We start from the raw sequence: 19,078 nt of genomic DNA, 5'->3' as shown, positions 1-19,078 counted from the left end.
CAAAGATGAAATGGGCTAAAACTGCAGACACAGTAGTGCTGGGTACGTGGAGGTAGAATCATCCTTGCCCACCTTCCAAGACAAATGTCTCTGCTTTTCAAGGACTAAGTGTAGCAACCAGCTACTCACTCTCAAAACCCCAGAGCTCTACAAAGTCAGACACTTACTTTCTAAATTCAGTGAAAATCAGCTTTTAACAGGAATTGAAAGAAAATCTACCAAGAAATTTCCACATGATTCAGTGATTTTGAAAAAATTCTTTGCAAATTAAATTTCTGGAACAAACGTCGACATCAAAGAGTAATAAAAGAACTTTGCAAAAAAAAATTTATTGCCTTCTTTACCTCATCCTGATCCAACATCTGTTGCTTTAGCTTTTCAGCCAGCTGGCTCTGCTGGTTAATTTCATCATCCTGAAACAAAACATCATGTTTAATTTTTTTTGGTTAGTTATGTCATTTTTGATATCCTGGTTTCCCGACAACACATAGTTCCAAGATGCCAGCTATAAGCTTGCTAATAAGATGGAGGGGACGGTGCGGTGTTCCTTCACAGAGGAAGACTAGTTCTGGGGTCTTGTTTGGTTAAAATACCTCCTCATCCCCCTTTTCCAAGCAAATTAAACATCTGAATATTCTGGGAACTGTAATATCCTACACATGCAACCCAATTCCTGCTCATCTAGAAATCAGAGATCTAGAGGATGGGATCTGAAAGTGATTTTGGAGACAACCCTTCCGAGATGTTAACAGTGAATTCGTAATTCCAAAAATAAGGAAGTAAATTTCAAACCATCTTCATTGTAATATATTAATGTCTCAAATCTTGTCAAACACATCAGTGGTCAGGAATGCTGTCACATGATAGGGAAGAAAGACACATATTTCCCCTTCAAACCTCTTAACATAGGTTGGGAAAACATTTACTGGAGAATTAATCTTTGGCAATAACACACCTCCCTCTTGATTGAGAGTTAATTTTCTTACCAATTCAAAAAACCTTCGTGACAGCTGGAGATGAAGAAACATTAATGTTTGCTTTCTGAGCTCTCATTGAAGTGGCAGAGGAGAATTCACTCTCTTCACCTTTTCTGCCACTAGGTGTTGCTGCCACAAAAGCAAGGACATTGCCTGCCTCTCTCCGCCTCTCCCTCAACACCCCCCATGCGGGAGGAGCAGCGGGTGGCACCAAACTGCATAAGAGACTCTGTCTTCGCTGAAATGTTTTCATTTCAAATGAAATTTTAAGCATAGCCTATGAAGAACAATAACCTGGCTTCACATTTGCCTGTCCCTTAGAAATAGGAGAAAATCCTATTTGATGACATTTCTAGGGTCTAAATCCCAAACAGATCCAGACTCATTTCAGTACTATTGGGTCCCTTCTCATGCCAGGTCCTACCTACATGTTTTCATCAGCAGCCCGTTAAAAAAATTACTATGCTTTCTGCCTTTTCCAGAGGGGAGGAAAGAGGGGTAAACTTAAGGGTCTGGGTCACAGAACCTCAGTTTTCCATAGGATATTCCCCAGCCTGTTTGGTGGTGTCTATGCCCACATTTGAAGCAGGTTAACTCAGTGTCACAAACTAATGCCTTCCATGGAGCAATAACATCACAAAATCAATAGTACAGGATCTGCATCTCCTTTTCCTTTGTGTAGAACATCTTTTGGTTTCACTTCTCTGCTCAGAGAGATCCTGTTCCTACTGAACTTTTCACACCAATCTTTCTTTAATAGTTCTACAAAATGCTCATGACTTTCCTTCCCAAATCATATTTCTGGCAAGAGAATTAAGGAAATTACACCAGAGTGAAAACTCAAAAAAAAAAAAAAAAAAAAAAAATATGGTGCTTCTACAACTAGGAGACTATATTATAGGACATATTTTCTTTTCTACTTTATAAATTTAGCATATTGGTTACCAGGAACAATTTTGTGTTTATGCTCCTCAGCACATAAATATTAAACAAATTAACATAAAAAGACCCAAGGAGTTCAACATCGGGGAACCACTATCCCTTCCCCTGCACCCCCTCAATACCATGCATGATGTGGCTTCTTCCTCAAGCAAACAGAACCCAGGAGGAAGAAGACTGAAGAGAAATAAGGGAACTAATGCTTTGTGAGCACCTGCTATGTACTAGAAACCTTAATCCCCATTGCAACCTTTCGAAGTTTTTTTTGACAGCTCTGAGCCATGTTACAGATGAGAAAAGTATCTCCAGCACGGTAGGGCATCAGCCAGGTCTCAGTATTATGAAATCACAGGTGTGGCTCCTCAGAGCAGGCTTTTCCATCACCCAGCACTGCCTCAGGAGACCCCTGAAGGGGCAGCACAGAGGGAAAGAAGGGGCAGCCGGGAGGAGCCTTATAGTCTTTCTCCCACCATACCCTGGTCATTGGGGTTAACCAGCTCTTCACTTACAGGGCTAAGGCCACAATGGGATGAGCAACAGACTGGAAGTCAGAAGACACATATCCTCATTCCAGCTCTGCCACCCACGAGGGATGTAAACTTGGATAAGTCACGTAACCACACTGGTCTCTCAGTTCTACCATTCAGTACTATGAAGACGCCGCATTGGATTGGATTGTGTCTGCCAAAGTCCATGTATTAGAAACTTAACCCCCACTGTGACAGTGTTAAGAAGGTAGGAAATCTTATTATGGTAATTAAGAGGTGGGGCCTTGAAGGGGTGATTAGATTATGAGGACCATGCCCTAGTAAATGGATTAATAAGTTAATGGTTTAATGCTGGTCATGGGTGTGGCTCTGAGGGCTTTAAAAAGAGGAGGGAGGAGTTAGCTCCCTCTCTGCTCTGCCATTCTGCCATGTGAGACTCCTGCGTTGCTGTAAAGCCACGACCAAAGAAGATCCTCACTAGATGTGCTCCCCAGACTTTGGACTTCCCAGCTTTTGAAACTATAAGCAATAAATTTTGTTTTCTTACAAAATTATCCAGTTCCAGGTATTTTATTATAAGCAACAGAAACAGACTAACACAGATGCCATGTTCCGACCCATGTATTCACGAAGTATCAAACCAACTACATCATCAGAAGCATGGAAATACCTTCTAGAACCTTTGAGAAAAAGATACAAGAATGTCAGGTGACAACAGGTAATCAAGTAGTCCATGAGCAGAGATACTAAGAACAAACTACCAGCCTTGGTACCCGCTAAGGCTGCGGCTCTGGGGTTTAGTGCTCTCTCACATCTCTCACCATCACCCTGTGATGGACCACAAATGCTGACCTCAAACTGTATGCTTTACAGGGTTTCCAAGGCACATGCTACAGGAAAATGACACAACAGAAAAAGCCCTTGGCTGGCCATCAGGAGAGAGATTCCAGAGCCAGCTCTCCAGCTACCAGCTGAATGCATTTCATCTCTCTGAGCTTAGTCCTCATCACCACATTTCGGAAGCTGGCTTCAAGACTATCTAAAGCTTCTCTCAGATCAATGAAAACTCCTGTGCTGTAATCCCAGTTCCAACCACGGTAGGCATCTATTCATAGAAAACAGAGTATAGAATCAGATTCTCACCCCTCACCCAGAATTCTGTATGACTTCTCTGTGACTACCGAAAACAAAAATAAGAATTCTAAAAATCAGAAAAAAAAAATGCATGGTCTAAACTTACTGTTTAAACAATAGCAGCTCTTTTGAGAAATCAAGAAATTGCATATACTGTTAACTTACTATCGATTTCCATTTTCTCTTTGAGGCTTTGTGTAAAATACATGGGTAGATATGGAAGTTAACAGTACATAGGGCCTAAAGGGCAAGCAGCAGCTCTCATGGGTGTGAATATTTTATTAAATGTGTTTTCAGAAGGGTACGGTGACCCCAGTTCAAGTCTGTGGTTATAATGCAAACTCCCAGAGTCACAAACAAGCAGAACTAACTTCCTTAAGGCAACCAATCCCATTCAGCATGTAAAGGTGATACCAGACGCTGAGCTCTACCCCAAAGAGAAAGGCTTGTAAGATTAATGGCAACGTTAACATAACAAGGATTTTTCATCCAAACCAGAGGTGTCCCCAAGCACTCTGAGCTGAACCACAGTAGAAAAGATTAAATCAGACTAAAAATATCAGCAACCTTGATGAAATGAACTGAAAGGATTTAGCATATTCCAAGGGCAATATGCCAAGATCACGTGAAACATCAGTTTAATTTCCTATGCCTCTGGGATTCCTAATCCAATCTTTACTAGGGATGGATGCTACATTGTCCTCCAAGGTCTTTTTTCCCCTATTCTGACTTGTGCATTTACATGACTATTTGAGTACCAAAAGCTTGTCATAAAATCGGACATTCCTAGTTTGCATGCTCAAACTACTTCTTTCAAAAGTATGCCCCTGAAAAGAGCTTCACTGGTGAGGGGAAGACATCAGACCACACCGCTATTGGTTCCTCATCCCAGGGCTTTAGGGCTACCTGATTAAAGTACACACTTGAGTTTTGAGAGTCAGTACCCTTGGACCTAGCTGAGTCTACTGTTGGAGTTTCCAAGAGATGAGGGATATGCCCAGAGAAGAATAGAAGAAAGACTTAAACAAAGAGCACACACACTCACATACTCTGCTGTCATGCAGCAATCAGCCAAGTCCAATTTCTAGAAGTCAAGATTCTAAATAGCACCAGCCTGTCTCTCTAGGCCAACACCCTACTCTTCTAATTAAATTCCCATGAATGTTTCCATTCCACACCAATCAAGCTCCTTCAATCTGCCCAATCAAGAGCTAGGTTAGGGATTAGGAAGACAGACATGAAATGACAGGTCTGTAGCCCTACATCAGCTCCACGGGGCATGATACTCTCTGCGCCCTGCCATCTCTATTCTTTGTACCAGAGCAAGGACAATAGATCTCTAACTACTGACCTTATCATCCAGTTGTCTGTACAGACTGGAGATCTCCTCATCGTACTTCTCCTTCTCCTCCGTAGAGATGCCAGCAACAACAGGTGCAATATTGTCTATTATGGGAGTATTATCACAAGGCTCCAGGTTCTTCTGGTCCTTAGCACTGATCTGTTCATCTTCAGGCACAGCTTCTCCTGCAAAACACAGCCAAGAAAAGTTTAATCTTAAAGACATTGAGCATGCAACCCCCCAGGAAGAGTTCTAAAAATAGTCACTCCCAGAGAAAAATACACAGGGGACACAATAAAGATCTGTTATACAGAGTTATAGTTTGTGTTCTTTCTCTTTGACAAGAAAAGTCACAGTTAATTGACCAAAACTAGTCTAGGAAGAACAGGACTATAGAATACTCCCATGATGCACTACTTAAGTAAACTGGTTCCCCCAACCACACACGTTCTCAACTAATCCAATTCACAGCAATGCCCCCAATTTTTTGCATGCATTTTGCTTTTGTTGAGGAATATGCTGGAACTTTATTAAGAGTCATATTTTCTCTAGTGGTTGATTCAAAGGGAAACAGACCTCTAAGGCATCCTAATTACCAATTAATTATGTTACTATTTCATTAATAGAAACAGCCAAATCAAGGAACACATTTGCTTTGTTTAATAGAACACTGCAGGGCCCAAATCCTCTGAACCTGAGAATCTCTGAATCTGAGTGAGGAAGTCAGGGTAGCCCTGGACCCAAGATTGGCACTGCACAAACACACATTCCACTACCTCTCTCTCCCCCAGGAAGTCAGAATTAATTAGCTGTGCTAGAGAGTTCAAATAGAATAATCTCCTGTGATGTCAGGTAGTCCCAGGAAAGAAAAAGCAGTCCATCTAGAATATTGTGCAGAGATGCTATAAACCACTTCTCAGTCTGCAGAGTAGGAAGCATTGCCAAATTTGACTATGCAAACTGAGGAAAAAGGTGTAATTCTCAAGGTGTCCCATGGCTATCCCCAACAAGAAAAATCATCTTGCAAAGATAGAGTGCGTAAAAAGGATTCTGTGACAACCACATGGCCCAATTGAGTCTCTCAAATATCTTCTTGGAAAGCAAACCAAAACCAAACAAATTTTTCCATCACAATGCTTACCATGAGCTTCACACTCATACTGCTATAGTCAGTGAGCATCTGCAATGTTCCAAGCCTCACCACAGTTCTCAGCCCACCAAATCCATTTGTAAAAATTCCCCAGGAAAACTGCCCTGAGCCAAAGGGAATTTTTCAAAAACTGATAGAAGAACTAAGATCCTAATCCATGGCTTCATTAACAGTATACATCATGCCTCATGGAATCCACTTGAACACTGTACACATTTATTTCAATATAAACATAACACTTTGTGACAGTTTAGCTTTTCTGCTTAGAATTCCATTATTTTGCTTGTTAATCACAAAATGGTAAGCCTCCATGTCATGTAAAATTAATACCCAGTGGTTTTACTTTTATATCATAGTATATTTCATATTACAGTTCTATTTGAAGCAACAACTTGAAGCAAAACCTAGAATAAATTGTTACTTTGCTAAAGAAAAAACTGAGCCAACCTTTTTTCCTTTTCAACTAGACTGTAGTATACCTATGCCTTTTTCTAAAATTATAGACCTGAAACAAAACCAGAATATCAGAGTAGCCTTTGAACTGAACCTGAACCAAATCAATGTTTCATTCAGTTCCAATTCCTGGCTTAAAATATCCATCAACAACCTTACTGTGCAAACTGGATTTCATCCAATTAAAGGATCTGTATTCTCTACAGTCTGCTAAATACATAAGCTATAAAAGCAATACCGTGTTTCCTTCTCTCTCTATTTTTTTTTTTTTTTTGTTTAAAAAATTAAATAGATATTTTCTAACCACACAAATAATTCAGGATACATTCTCAACATAAACAACTCAAGCAATATAGAGCATACACTAAAACCTGAAAGCCCTTCTTTATCCCCTCCCTTCTGATTCTGTTCCTTCCCCAGAGAAAGTCAGCACTAACACTTTAAATGAGCATTCTGGCATTTACTACTGTCACTTTAAATGTCCTTCCTCTGCTTGGATCATGACTGTATCTCTAATTTTTCAGTTCTAGCTTCTGAAATTTGGGAACAGGGTAATCCAGTGCAGTATAAATTTGATCTTCCAGCTTAAGCATAACGAAGGTGAAATTGTTAATGGTCCTGGACCAGCAACCAACCAGAATATGGTCATATTAGTCACAGGCCAACTCACCCAAAATGAAAAGGTAAGATACAAACACATCTGGAAGAGATATATTCCCTATGTTCTTTGGTTTCAAATGGCCAGAGAGGCAATGACATCATGAGGCTGGGAAGAGCTAAGGAGCTACCCAGCATGTGTTTCGATTCTTCTGGGTGGCAGGGCCAGGGATGAACCCCAACAACCTGAGCAGCAAGTGACCTGCTCTACCCAAAATCACTGGCCTGACTCCCCCCCCCCCAAAGCTGCCCCCTTCTCCCACTGAGGAATTGCAGCATCGCCAAGTAGTAGGGTTGTCCCAGATTACAGAGGTCCAAAAGCTAGCCAATGCTTTTACAAGGCACCCTGAAAGTGACCAACAGACTCTCATAAACATCTCCAGTGCCGTGACGGGACGCTAAAGACACACTGTACCTTGTAACTAATCAATCACAATCCCATCTCCTGCCTAACGTCTTAGTTTGCTTTTTGTAAAGGAGAGGAAATAATAACGCCTTTATCACAGGGTTATTCTAAAGATAAATGAACAGAGTATACATAAAAAGCACCGAAGGTATCATTGTTTAAGGCCCATCGCTTATTCCCTCCACTCCCTGACAAATTTGCGACTTTTAGAATTTGCAGATAAGTAATTATTTTTACTTATTATAACATCAGTGTTCCTGGGGTCTTTGCAATACCTTTGTGGTTGGAGCTCAGTTCCAAAAATAAAACACAATATAGCTATGCAAGTCCCTTTCAGGTTTATTTTTACTATTATTAAAACAATATTTGAAACCTATAGCAGATTTTCTGGTTTCTCTTGAACAATTCTCTGAATCAAAGTACCAATATGTCCCCCACAAAGCTACATCTAAACAACAAGCTCTTCCCAGTGTATATTCTGAAGGTCAGGCAATCAGGATTATTTTTTGCAGCAGCCATTCAGACTGAGAACAAAGCAGCAGCATGTAGGAACAAAAGCAACACAGCTCCTGCCCAGAGAGGAACCAAGAGCTAGTTTTCCCAAACACCGCTGCCCTTCAAAGGACTGAGAAAATGACTTCCAGAAGTGTCCCTGGTAACTACACTGTCCAGCTCACAAACATGTCTGGGGATTGTAAATTCCCAACACTATGTAAGACCTGACACTAGGCAGTCTGTCTCCATGGCAATCTCACCACATTAATCTAGAATATTCCCTGCACTGCAGTGGACCGAGTCTCCTGAGAAGCCCCCATGAGGTGATTACGGAATAACTGATTGTAACAAGGAAGACAGCTGCTAACAAACCCTGGAGAAATAATGTCCTGAAATCTGGTGGTAGGAGAAGGAGAAAAGGACCACCAAAGGAAGATTAGCATCTATTTTGTTCTCCCTCTTTGCACTGAAAGCAGATTTCTCTTAGTTTAGCCCCCAAGGCTTATACCTGCTATCTATAAGAAAAGAGCTTATAATATTGTAAAGCATCTGATTTTCTAGACTGAAAGCCTTTCTCCCCGACTAAAAACCTTCCCCTTCTTTAAATAAGCATCCTGGCATTTACTATTGTCAGATGTAATTACCTTTAAGGACTAAAAAGATTTGTGTTTACACAGAAGCATTCACTTGGAGCATACCTATAAGGCTTGCAGAGCATTCTAATTGTAAAATGAAAACCCCCAGAGGGCATAAATAACATTTCTACAAAAAATAGAAATCCATCAGTTGCAACAGATGAGAACGACAGACTAATCAAAAATTCTCATCAGGGTTATTAAAAATTCTAAAATAGGTTTTTGGTTTTTTCAAAAAAAGAAAACCATTAGACTGCCAGTAATTCATTAAAATTTCACACATGAAATAGCAACAAGCTAGTTATCCTTTTCGTAAGTTGAGTCCCTAAAGCCTCAGGAGAACATATAAAGGTAATTGCATTTTCTCGGCAACTCCAGGGCAGAGATTTGCTGGTCACTCACAGCTTCCGCCAGAAACCACAGCAGGTCTGGCAAAGGAGGTGCTTTCTTTTAATACCAATTAAATAGGCCCAGTGGCAGACCTAATAGTAGGCAATTTCTATATCAAAGAAACTAAAAGGAAATCTTTAAGTTGCCAGATGGGTAAGAGCAGCTGGCCACAAGATGTCATTATATAAATGTCATGTTTAAAAAAAAAAAATCATTCCTTTATGAGATTATTTTGCATGCAAATAGCATCTTTCACCCTAGTTCCTAAAAATACTGTAAGCAGCTTAAAACATTCTCTAATCCCTTCTGGAATAATTTCTAATAAACTCGTCACCTGGGACTCTGCATCCCCTTTACAGTCATGACCTCCTGAATGGGCACGTCATCCTCCTAGTGGTATTTCTATTACAGTTTGGTTGTGATCTCCAAAAAAGGCAAAGGGCCTAGTAAATTCGATATTTCAAATGAAATGCTGATTTCTGAAAATCGATTATAATCATGAATCCAAGAGGGGGGCCCGCATGTTCTAAAGTTTTAATGCTAAAAGAGAAAATTGCGTTCCAGCTATAGAGGTCCCAAAGTTACACAAAGCCCCAAATCGGACTAGAAGTTAGAGATGGGGCTATTTACAGAACCACACCTGCTGGTCTCCTAGGTTTTGAACTTGGAGAACAAATCTGCTATAGACATTGCTGACTTTTCTAAGCCTTCTCAGCCTGTGATGAAATCACTTCTTTGTATGACTTCAGCAGATGACTACATCCACTCTGTTATGTAATCTTATACTTAATTATTCAAGAGAAGAAACTCTGCAGATACACAGTACTGTCAGGTCATTTCCCTGCTCTCCTGACACCCAGATTTTCAGCTCCTCCTTTTTCTGACTCAAACCCCTGAAAGAAGTTATTTTTTTTTTAAGTGCAAGAGTCAAAGTATCAGAAGAGAGCATGTGTAAAGACTGACCTGGACCCAAAAGGGAACTATAGACCCAGCCACCTCTGAGCATCATGTCCTGGGCATTCAGCCCTCCCTCCCCATCCTCCTGTCAAGTTTTCTTGATGGACTAGGGGGAGGTTAAGGTGAACTGGAACCGTAATTCACTCTGAATCCAGCTATCTAAATCTATCCCCATATATAGGACTGTTCGAGTCCCTTCCACACATAGGATCAACAAAGCAATAGAGCTTAAAAAAACCATTCACTGGCAACTGCCGCATTCCATCGCTCTGTTCCTTATGCAAGTAGACTGACAGAATTTCCATGGGGCTAAAGTGCCAACAGAACCTCTAGATTCGAAGAAAGACTGGCAACTGACTACAGCCCACAAGATGTCACTAGTAGATTGTGGTGGACATTTGCTGCTTTTCAAGCCACTCAACACCCATTTCAGCTTCCTTTGGAGGAATTACTCCCCTCAATTGCATGCAGTCTCCATATTTGTCAAAGTGCCCTGTTCCTTCCCCAGCCAATGCACACCACCAAGCACGGTGTTCCCACTTCTATCCTGAGCCTCTGAATCTCCAGCATCATAATGCAAGGATGGGGAAAACATCTGGAAAGGATTCATCCCAGATGTGGCCTCTCATGAGATCCCATGGCCTGCATCTGTGGGGCAGCCCCAGCTTCTGCCTGCCTGTGCCTGGTTCCTCAGCTGTTCTTTGGATTCTGTGAATCACTCACATTCTTCAAATGCATTCTCTTTGTTTAAGCCAGGCAGCATCAGTTCCTGTCACTTGCAACCCAAGGCCCCTAACAAGCATACTGGGGAATTGAACCAGGCCAGTGGGTGGCTGTCCTCATTCCTTCCTTTATAAAAACAAGGTGCAGCTGCTCCTTAAGCCACCGTGCACATGCCCAGAAATATCCTGCCTTAATGGCAACGCCAGAAATGAATTAATGCTTGGTGTAGTATATATGTAATGAGTCATGGGCCTTATTCTTCAAATCAAAGTTTAACTGTGCAGAGAGGAGAAAACTGCCGGGACCACATTCTGAAGTAGCCCACCATCTTAGTCAGTTGGGGCACTATAGCAAAGTGCCATAGATTGGGTGACTTATAAACAACAGCAATTTATTTCTCACAGTTCTGGAGGCTGGAAGTCCAAGATCACAGTGCCAGTACAGTTGGGTTCTGGTGAGAGCCCTCTTCCAGGTGTGCAGATGTCATCTTCTTGTACCCCCAAATAGCAGAAAGCAGAGAGAAGCAAGCTCCTTCAGGATTCTTATAAGGGCACTTATCCCATTCATGAGGGTTCCATCCTCAGGATCTAATTACCTCTCAAAGACCCCACCTCCTAATACCATCACCTTAGGGGTTAGGATTTTTCATTTTTTTTTTTTTATTGAACCCTGGACCTTGACGTTCAATCAGCATCACGCTCTAACCAACTGAGCTAACTGGCCAGGCATTAGGATTTTAACACATGAATTTTGGGAAGCCACAAAAATTCAATCTATAGCACCCATCAAGCTATAAGGGGTTGAAAGTCAGTAGAGGTGCAGGGATGACATCAGCCTCTAGGCATGTGATAGATAGGAAGGTATTTCACAACTTTTCAGTGACTTGGGGCAGGGCATGCCCCCTCCTGCCAATTGGATCAGACATACCTCCCTTCACTTATTTATATTATACGCCTGCACCTGACTTGCAGTGGAAACACTATATTATATTGCCTTCCCCACCCCTTTGTATTGCTGCCTCATTCATTCTACATAACAGCAAGCAGGAAAAAGCACAAGAATGCACACACACACCTGTCTGCCACACTTTTTTTGCTCTCCTGCAGCTGGAGTAGAGCAGCCAAACTTTCAAATCATACACGTGCCATGCAAAGAAAGAAATGTCTTTCCCATAGAGAGTGCAAATAACTGAAAGTCTCCTTTAACTCATTCAGATAGTGATGTGGAAATGTCAATACCCAGGAAATGTTGAGGTGAGCCAAGTAGCTGCCTCCTACAAGTTTAGAACCAATGTGTGTGTCAAATTTCAAAAGAAAGTTGGCAATATCCTGCCACTCCAATCTCAGTGCGAGATATGGCCTCTTCTCTACTCCACCTCTCAAAATCCCAGCTCTCTACTTAATGTACACCAGTCATGCCCTCATGACTTCTGCTACAAGGAATTAGGATTGATGCACAGGAATACCGCCAAAGGGCTTCCAGTCCCTTCTCTTTTTGGTGTGGTACTTTTTGCAGTTATCTAACTGGCCTATGCACAAGTCACTAGTGCTAGCTCTATGTGCAGACTGCACAGACAACAGAAAGAAAATGAACTTTGGAGTCAGACCCCCTTGGTACAGATCCCTGCTCTACCAGAGACTAATCCCCTTGAGGGAGTCCTCTAGCCGGTTGACATCTCAAGGGCTACGTGAAGATTAAAGGCCCAGCCTTGCAACATAAAAAACCCAGCTTGGTTTGTCGTACATTGCGTATGAAGTGTCCGTTGGGACATCACGTGATGTACAGTCAATCCTGGAGATAGCTTTGCACTGACAGTTGGTCAAAGGACCAATGTCTGCTCACTGCCCCTCATTACCCTCCTTCCCACATGAAATTTACATCATTAAAGTTGGTTCTTTGCATTTAAAAAGTTTGCCTCCAGAAAGATCACCTTTAAAATACAAATGCTAGTTTGGGAGGAAAGGAGAAGAGCTCTGCAAAATCTCTCCCCTCCCCTCTCCCATCTCAGTCACTCAGTAACAACATGGTAATGGGGTGGGGAGCCCTCAAGACTCTCTCCCTCTTCTTCTTCCCTGTCTTCTTTCCATTGCCCACAGGGGACCTCAACTCTACCTACGCCTTCAATTACCACCTAAAGATTAATGACACTCAAGTTTCTTTCTCCAGCTCAGGCAGCTCCTTTGAGCTCCAGACTCTCAGACCTAACCACTTATTTGAAAATTTCCCCTGGATGCTCCATGGGTACCCCAAACTCCCCTACTTCCCTTCCTCACCCCCAGTCTGGTTCTTCTCCAGCGTTTCCAGACTCTGGGAATGGTTCGGCCCTCCATTCAACTCAGCAAGCCAGAAAGCTTGGAGCCATGCTTGACACCTCCCTGTCCCTGTAGCCAGCTCCTCACCAAACCCTGCTAATTTCTCCTCCTAAGCCCCTCTCAGGTCCTTCCATTAACTCCCCTTCCACTGCCATGTCTCTCACTTCAACCACTATAATCTCACCCCTGGAAGACCACCCTAGTTCCTTCCTGGCCCTCCTTCACCCACCGGTCCATTTTCCAGCACAACCAATGGATCTTCTAAAATGCAAATCTTATCATATGATCTACAGCTTAATACCCTTGAATGGCTTCTCATTGCTTCTAAGATAATGACCAAAATCCTGAACAAGGACTATGTAGCCCTGCAGGCTGCCTAGCCCTCCAACCCATCTTAGGCTACTGCTTCCCACCCAGCCCCAACCCTGGCTCTCCTGGTCCCACCCCTCAAGGCCATTGTAAACATGGTTCCCTCTACCCACACCCCCACCTGCACCTCACACTTCCTATTTCACCCAGCCAACCACTCTGTTTCTCTCAGATCTTATTCTCTATGTTGCTTATTCAAGGACGCCTTCACTCACTTCTCTGTCAAGGTCAGGGTCCCTGTTGTAATAACTCTTAGCACCTTGTACTTTCCCTTCTTGGTATGCAGCACAGACTACCAACACACGTTTATTGACAGGGACTGGAGTCTACCTCCCCCGTCAGATGGTAAGTGCATGGAGCGCAAAGACCACATCTAACTGGCCCCCTTCTAATCTCCAGTACCTGCATTAAACACGTTTATTGAATATACATTTATTGAAGGTCTACTATGTGCCAGAAACCACACATTAGTTTTCCTAAATTACACAAACTCAGGGCTTATGTAGGATCTCACCCAAGAGGGCACAGAAAGCAGTGAATTTCTGAGTAGATTTGCAAGGTAGATGAAGTGGGACAAACAGTTAAAATGATGCCAAATGAAGAGGCCGAGAGCAGGGTAGAGCACCCAGGAGATGCTAGGCTTGACTGTGACTCAGGCAAACGAAGCAGCAGGCAGATCCCAGAGGACAGTGGTTGATGAAGGATGGAGAACTGGAAGGTTAGAGCTTGGCAAGAGATGGGAAAGGATGGAAAATAACAAGGTTAATTACCCATTCCACGATGTTCTTAAGGCCAGTCCCCCCAGCCACCAACCCTTTACCAAAAGGTTTATTGAACGTCCTGGTCTCCCAGCAGAGAACTGACCCAAGAGGATTCCAGAAATAGAACAAAACTTCATATGGCCCCTCCCAACTTGGCCAACCACCCCTCCCCACTCTCCTATTCCTGCCAAATTGCAAGGAATCATCCACCAGCCCCAGGTGCTGAATTATTCAATTATTCTAGCAGCTTTCAAAACACGTGTGCAGCTAGAAAACACTCTAAGAAGAAAAGAATCACATTATTTAGGCTACTAGGTCATCTTTTGAACCTCTCTTGAATTCTCCTTTGCCACGCATTGTTTTTCAATTAAACAGTAGCTCATTGACACCCCACCCTTACTACCAAAAGCAGCAGCAAACATATAATCACAAGACAATCTGCTGCTCTCACTGCAGTGTTACCTCCTGATCCTGCACAACAGCCCCAGGCTCCTCAGCTTACCAAAAGCTGAGGGCTGCTGCTGTACCTGAAATAAATACTGAACAAAGCAGCAGAGGATCTGAAAAACAACTTCCAGCTATCCACCATCCCCCTACACACACACACACACACACACACACACACACACACACACACACACACACACACACACACACACACACACACACACACACACACACACACACACACACACACACACACACACACACACACACACACACACACACACACACACACACACACACACACACACCAACCTGCCTTACTTCAGTGGGAAAAAAAAAAAGACGTCTACCTTCTAACCTCCGTCACAGTACTAAAATCACTAAAATAATCTGTCTGCATTTGGATCTGGAAACCCCTCTCAACGCCTCACCCACAACCCACCCACCCACTGCACGTCAGCTCTCTGAGATATTTTCTCCCAGGAGAATAAGCCAAAGAGAATGTTTTGGGAAAAAAGGAAAACTAGTCACGAAACAAGACTTTAAGACTCCATTTTAGCACAGGGCTTCTTCAGGAACCCTCTATTTCTGGCTCCTGAAAAAGCAGAGCATGAAGATGAGTTAGGCAAAAAAAAATGCAAGTATTTGCCAGAGGTGACCTTTAACCCAAATCAATTCTAAAACTCAATAGGAGGGAATGACATTTTTCATTTAGTCAAAAGCAATCTTAGCCACAAAGTCTCTGGCACTGCCCTCTAAACCTCAAATAGGGCTACCAGAGAGTGAATGACAGTAACAGCTAGAGGGCATCTCATTGGAAATAGATGAAGGCAACCTTGCAAATAGTCACCGGCCCCCACTAACAATGTGCCAGCCAAGTGATGGGGTGGGGTGGGGAACCATGCCAGAGAATAGCAAAACATCTACTTGTGCACGCAGGTTGTTGCAGGCAGGACTAAGCTCCACAACCATCCCCTTTCCCAGGTGTCTCCTGGGATGCCAACAGTCATGAGAAAGAGAAAGCACATGCTTGTGCCTCATTCCACCTTACCGTTCCTCCATCTGTTTAGCTCCATCTCCAGATGCTGGATAACATTCTTCAAAGTTTTGTTTTTCTCCTTCTCTTTCTCATATTTCTTCTTCCATTCTTCCGCTGTCAGTTCCAGGTTCACAGAGACTGTATTCTTGATGGTCTTAGCTCTGGGGTTAAAAACATCAGGGAAAAACTCTGAGTATAGCTATTAGCATTAGCTGGATCAATATAATTCAGCCTCAGATTCCTTCCATGTCAAAACATTGGGACTGGGGGAGCAGAAGAGATCCTGTGTCTTTCTCCTACCATACTCCCAGCTGGAACAATGGCACCACTACTCCTTGAGCTCCAAACTCATCCTTTCACCCTTCACACCCCACCAGTCTCTAAATCCAATGGACAGATATTGGAATTGTCTCTCAGGGGTCACCTCTTTCTCTGTTCCCTCTGCCACCTTAGTCTATGTTCTCAGCCCTCCTTATGGTGATAGCCTTTTTCAAACGTTCAGCATCCTCCTTTAAGCATTCTGCGTACCACTGCCAGGTTCATCTTCCTAAGCAGAGTTTCCTTCCAATTCAATAAACATGTATGAAACATTGGGGATATACCAGGACAAATGGACAAGGTTACTGGCCTCTTTGAGCTTGGGGTTTCTTATACCAATAATACGCAGTCAGAAACAATGTAATGAATTATTTCTCTTACATTGGGTACCTAGAACCACCCTTGATGTGTGGAACACACGTCAACACATGGCTCATAGGTCAGGGGGTGACACCTGCTGAGCACATGCCCCATCACAGTCAATCATCACCATGCAAGAGAGGAGGACCCACTGTTCTCAGATCATTCCATTTTCAAGTCCGAAATTGGGATTTTTTAAATTTATATCTCCCAGTTTAAAATAATTTTTAAAAATAATGTGTGGAGCAAACAAACATGTCTAATGGCCACCATTTTGCCACTCGTAGTGTAAAAGATGATGGGATCTCCTAGGGGCTAGGGCCTGGGGCTGGGAGGATTGTGATGCCACATCGATGGGAGCTGGACAGTAACTGGAGGGAGCAACTGATGAGAGCGAATCAGCTGCTGCACTAGGTGATGCTAAAAACAAAAGACACGCTTCACCTAGGCATGCACAGAAACGAACACTTACACAGCCTTGTCCAATTAAAAAGTAAACTGATTATGGCAGAATTCCAATATTACTTACTTTTTAAGAAGGTAAAACTTCATTTAAAAATATGTGATATCCTGTTTTATTTGCTATTGACTTTTTTTACATTAAACACCAAACAGTTCTTGTACTGTTATATTTGCCAGAGCAATCTGATGTATGATTCAGGTTCATTACTGTTGTCATCAAATGACATTCTGGATGTGATTTCTATTTTAGTGCAGGGAAAACAGCAGTCCTCACCAGCACTACAGATGTCATTCTAAAAATTCCAAAAATTAATTCCTAAAGCAGACAATAACCCAACTGTTGAAAGAGGAGTTAAACGACTTCAATGTAAGACTCCACATAAGAATTAGTATAATTCTCTCTCATTGGCTGTAGCTTGAGGCTGCTGTTCCCAGAAGGGCTTCAACTCTAATTTTTCAAATAGCAGCAATTTCACGACTACTTTAAGGTCTGTTCCAGTTTGACACTCTCACCTCACCTTCTCACATCCTCAGGCATGCTGCGGATGCTTCTCAGATACAAGCACAAACACTGAAGCGTCTATGATCAACTTAAGTCAGAAAGTGAAAAATAATTCATGACTAAAATGCCTATGGACATTTAAGGGTACACTTTGTGGCTACTAATCTTAACTTTTTAAATCATAAAGAGTCCTTTGATGATTTCAAATGATACCAGAAAAAGAAAGAGCCTCTGTGCTATACTCAGGCTTGTTTAGCCAGAGGCACATTTTGTAAGCAGAACCAGCAAGGTTATCGACAGTGTGACTGATTCTCATTCTCAAAGTCCCTTAAAAGCTGCCTGGAAAATTCTTTTTCTTCCGCTTCTGTAGTAATCCGGAACCTGGCAGGAAACAGATGACCTGCTCAAACTGCATAATTTGGAGAGAGTTTAACAAAGGTATGGAAAGGATGCTGGGAAATAACAAGGAATAATGTGGTACCCCATATTAGTGATAGGGGGAGCCATTACTACCCTTAGGCTGAAGGGGGCCCAGAAGGAAAGAGCTAGAAGAGAAAGGTTGCCTCATGGGAACTGTAACAGCCTTTGGTCTAAGGACACAGCCAACCCAAAATGATCATGCAGAGAGGAAGCCACGAAATAAGTATCCTGACCTCAGTCTCTTCTCTCCTTCCAATCACCTGCTCCAGTTCCTTCCCCATTGGTCAAACCTAACTGGAAGCAGAGGCAAGAGAGACCATTGCAGCAGTCCAAACTGGTTACCCTCCCAGGGCACAGAGCAGGGCACAGACAGTACACAAAAGATCCAGATGAGTAGACAATAGATGTGGAACCCGACTCCAATTTGGAACTCAAACAACAGTGGGGAACCAGGTCTCACTCTGAAAACCTGGACTTTATTTGGCCCCAAATGGGGTGGTGGGGGTAGGATGCCTCTACATCCACTAAGGGTAGACTATGAAGAAATCAGCCAACACCGACGGAAAGAGATGTTAAGTCTCCCAAAATTTTCTATGCATTTAAAATGCCCCCCCTCCAAAAAAAATCCTAGGAGTTGTGTATGTATGTGCATGTAGAAATCGGTAAGCTGATTCTAAAATTTACAGTAGAAATAAAAAGGCCAAGAAGAACAAGGACAATTTTGGAGATCAAAGTTAGAGGATTGAATATCAATATTTACAAAGGCATAGTAATTAAAACTGATTAAATAATCATAAACCTTGGAATACAAACAGAATGGATTGTCCAGAAACAGACACTCAGATATATAGTTATCTGATTTATGGCAATGGTGCCCATACAGTACAGTGAGAAAGGACAGTCCTTTCAATATATGGTACTAGTGGGAAGGGGAATTTTATCCCCCTCATACCATATAAAAATTCTATTCCAGATAGATTATAGACACAAATGAGAAAGGTAAAACAATAAAACTTCTAGAAGAAAACATAGGAAAGTATTTTCAAGACCTTGGGATAGGCAATGAGTTCTTAAATAGGACATAAAAAATAAATAGATCTGACTTCATTAAAATTTAAAACCTCTCTTCATTAAAAGCCACCATTAAGGGAGTTAGAATGCAAGTCATAAAGTGGGAGAAGATATACGAAATGCATATACTAACAACATGCTTACCCAGAATAACTCCTATAAATCAATAAGAAAAACTGGGCAAAGACTTGAACAGGCACTTCATAAAAGAAGTACCAATAAAACACCCCAAAAAAGGTGTTCAACATCATTAACCATCAGGGGAATGCAA

General features: G+C 42.2%; 1 protein-coding gene across 1 annotated transcript in view; it reads right to left on the bottom strand.

The window, feature by feature from the left end:
- KIF5C (kinesin family member 5C) overlaps positions 1 to 19,078 on the bottom strand; it is a 139,982-nt gene that overhangs the window by 28,834 nt on the left and 92,070 nt on the right. Inside the window, exons 11-13 of the mRNA XM_063110642.1 lie at positions 15,687 to 15,835; positions 4,890 to 5,065; positions 345 to 413 (exon numbers count right to left, since the gene is read on the bottom strand). Coding sequence (XP_062966712.1) covers positions 345 to 413; positions 4,890 to 5,065; positions 15,687 to 15,835 — 394 coding nt within the window. The remainder of the gene's footprint in view (positions 1 to 344; positions 414 to 4,889; positions 5,066 to 15,686; positions 15,836 to 19,078) is intronic.

The sequence above is a fragment of the Cynocephalus volans genome, chromosome 1 (assembly GCF_027409185.1).
Source record: "Cynocephalus volans isolate mCynVol1 chromosome 1, mCynVol1.pri, whole genome shotgun sequence".
Lineage (NCBI taxonomy): Eukaryota > Metazoa > Chordata > Mammalia > Dermoptera > Cynocephalidae > Cynocephalus > Cynocephalus volans.
This window is presented reverse-complemented; position numbering and strand designations above follow the sequence as displayed.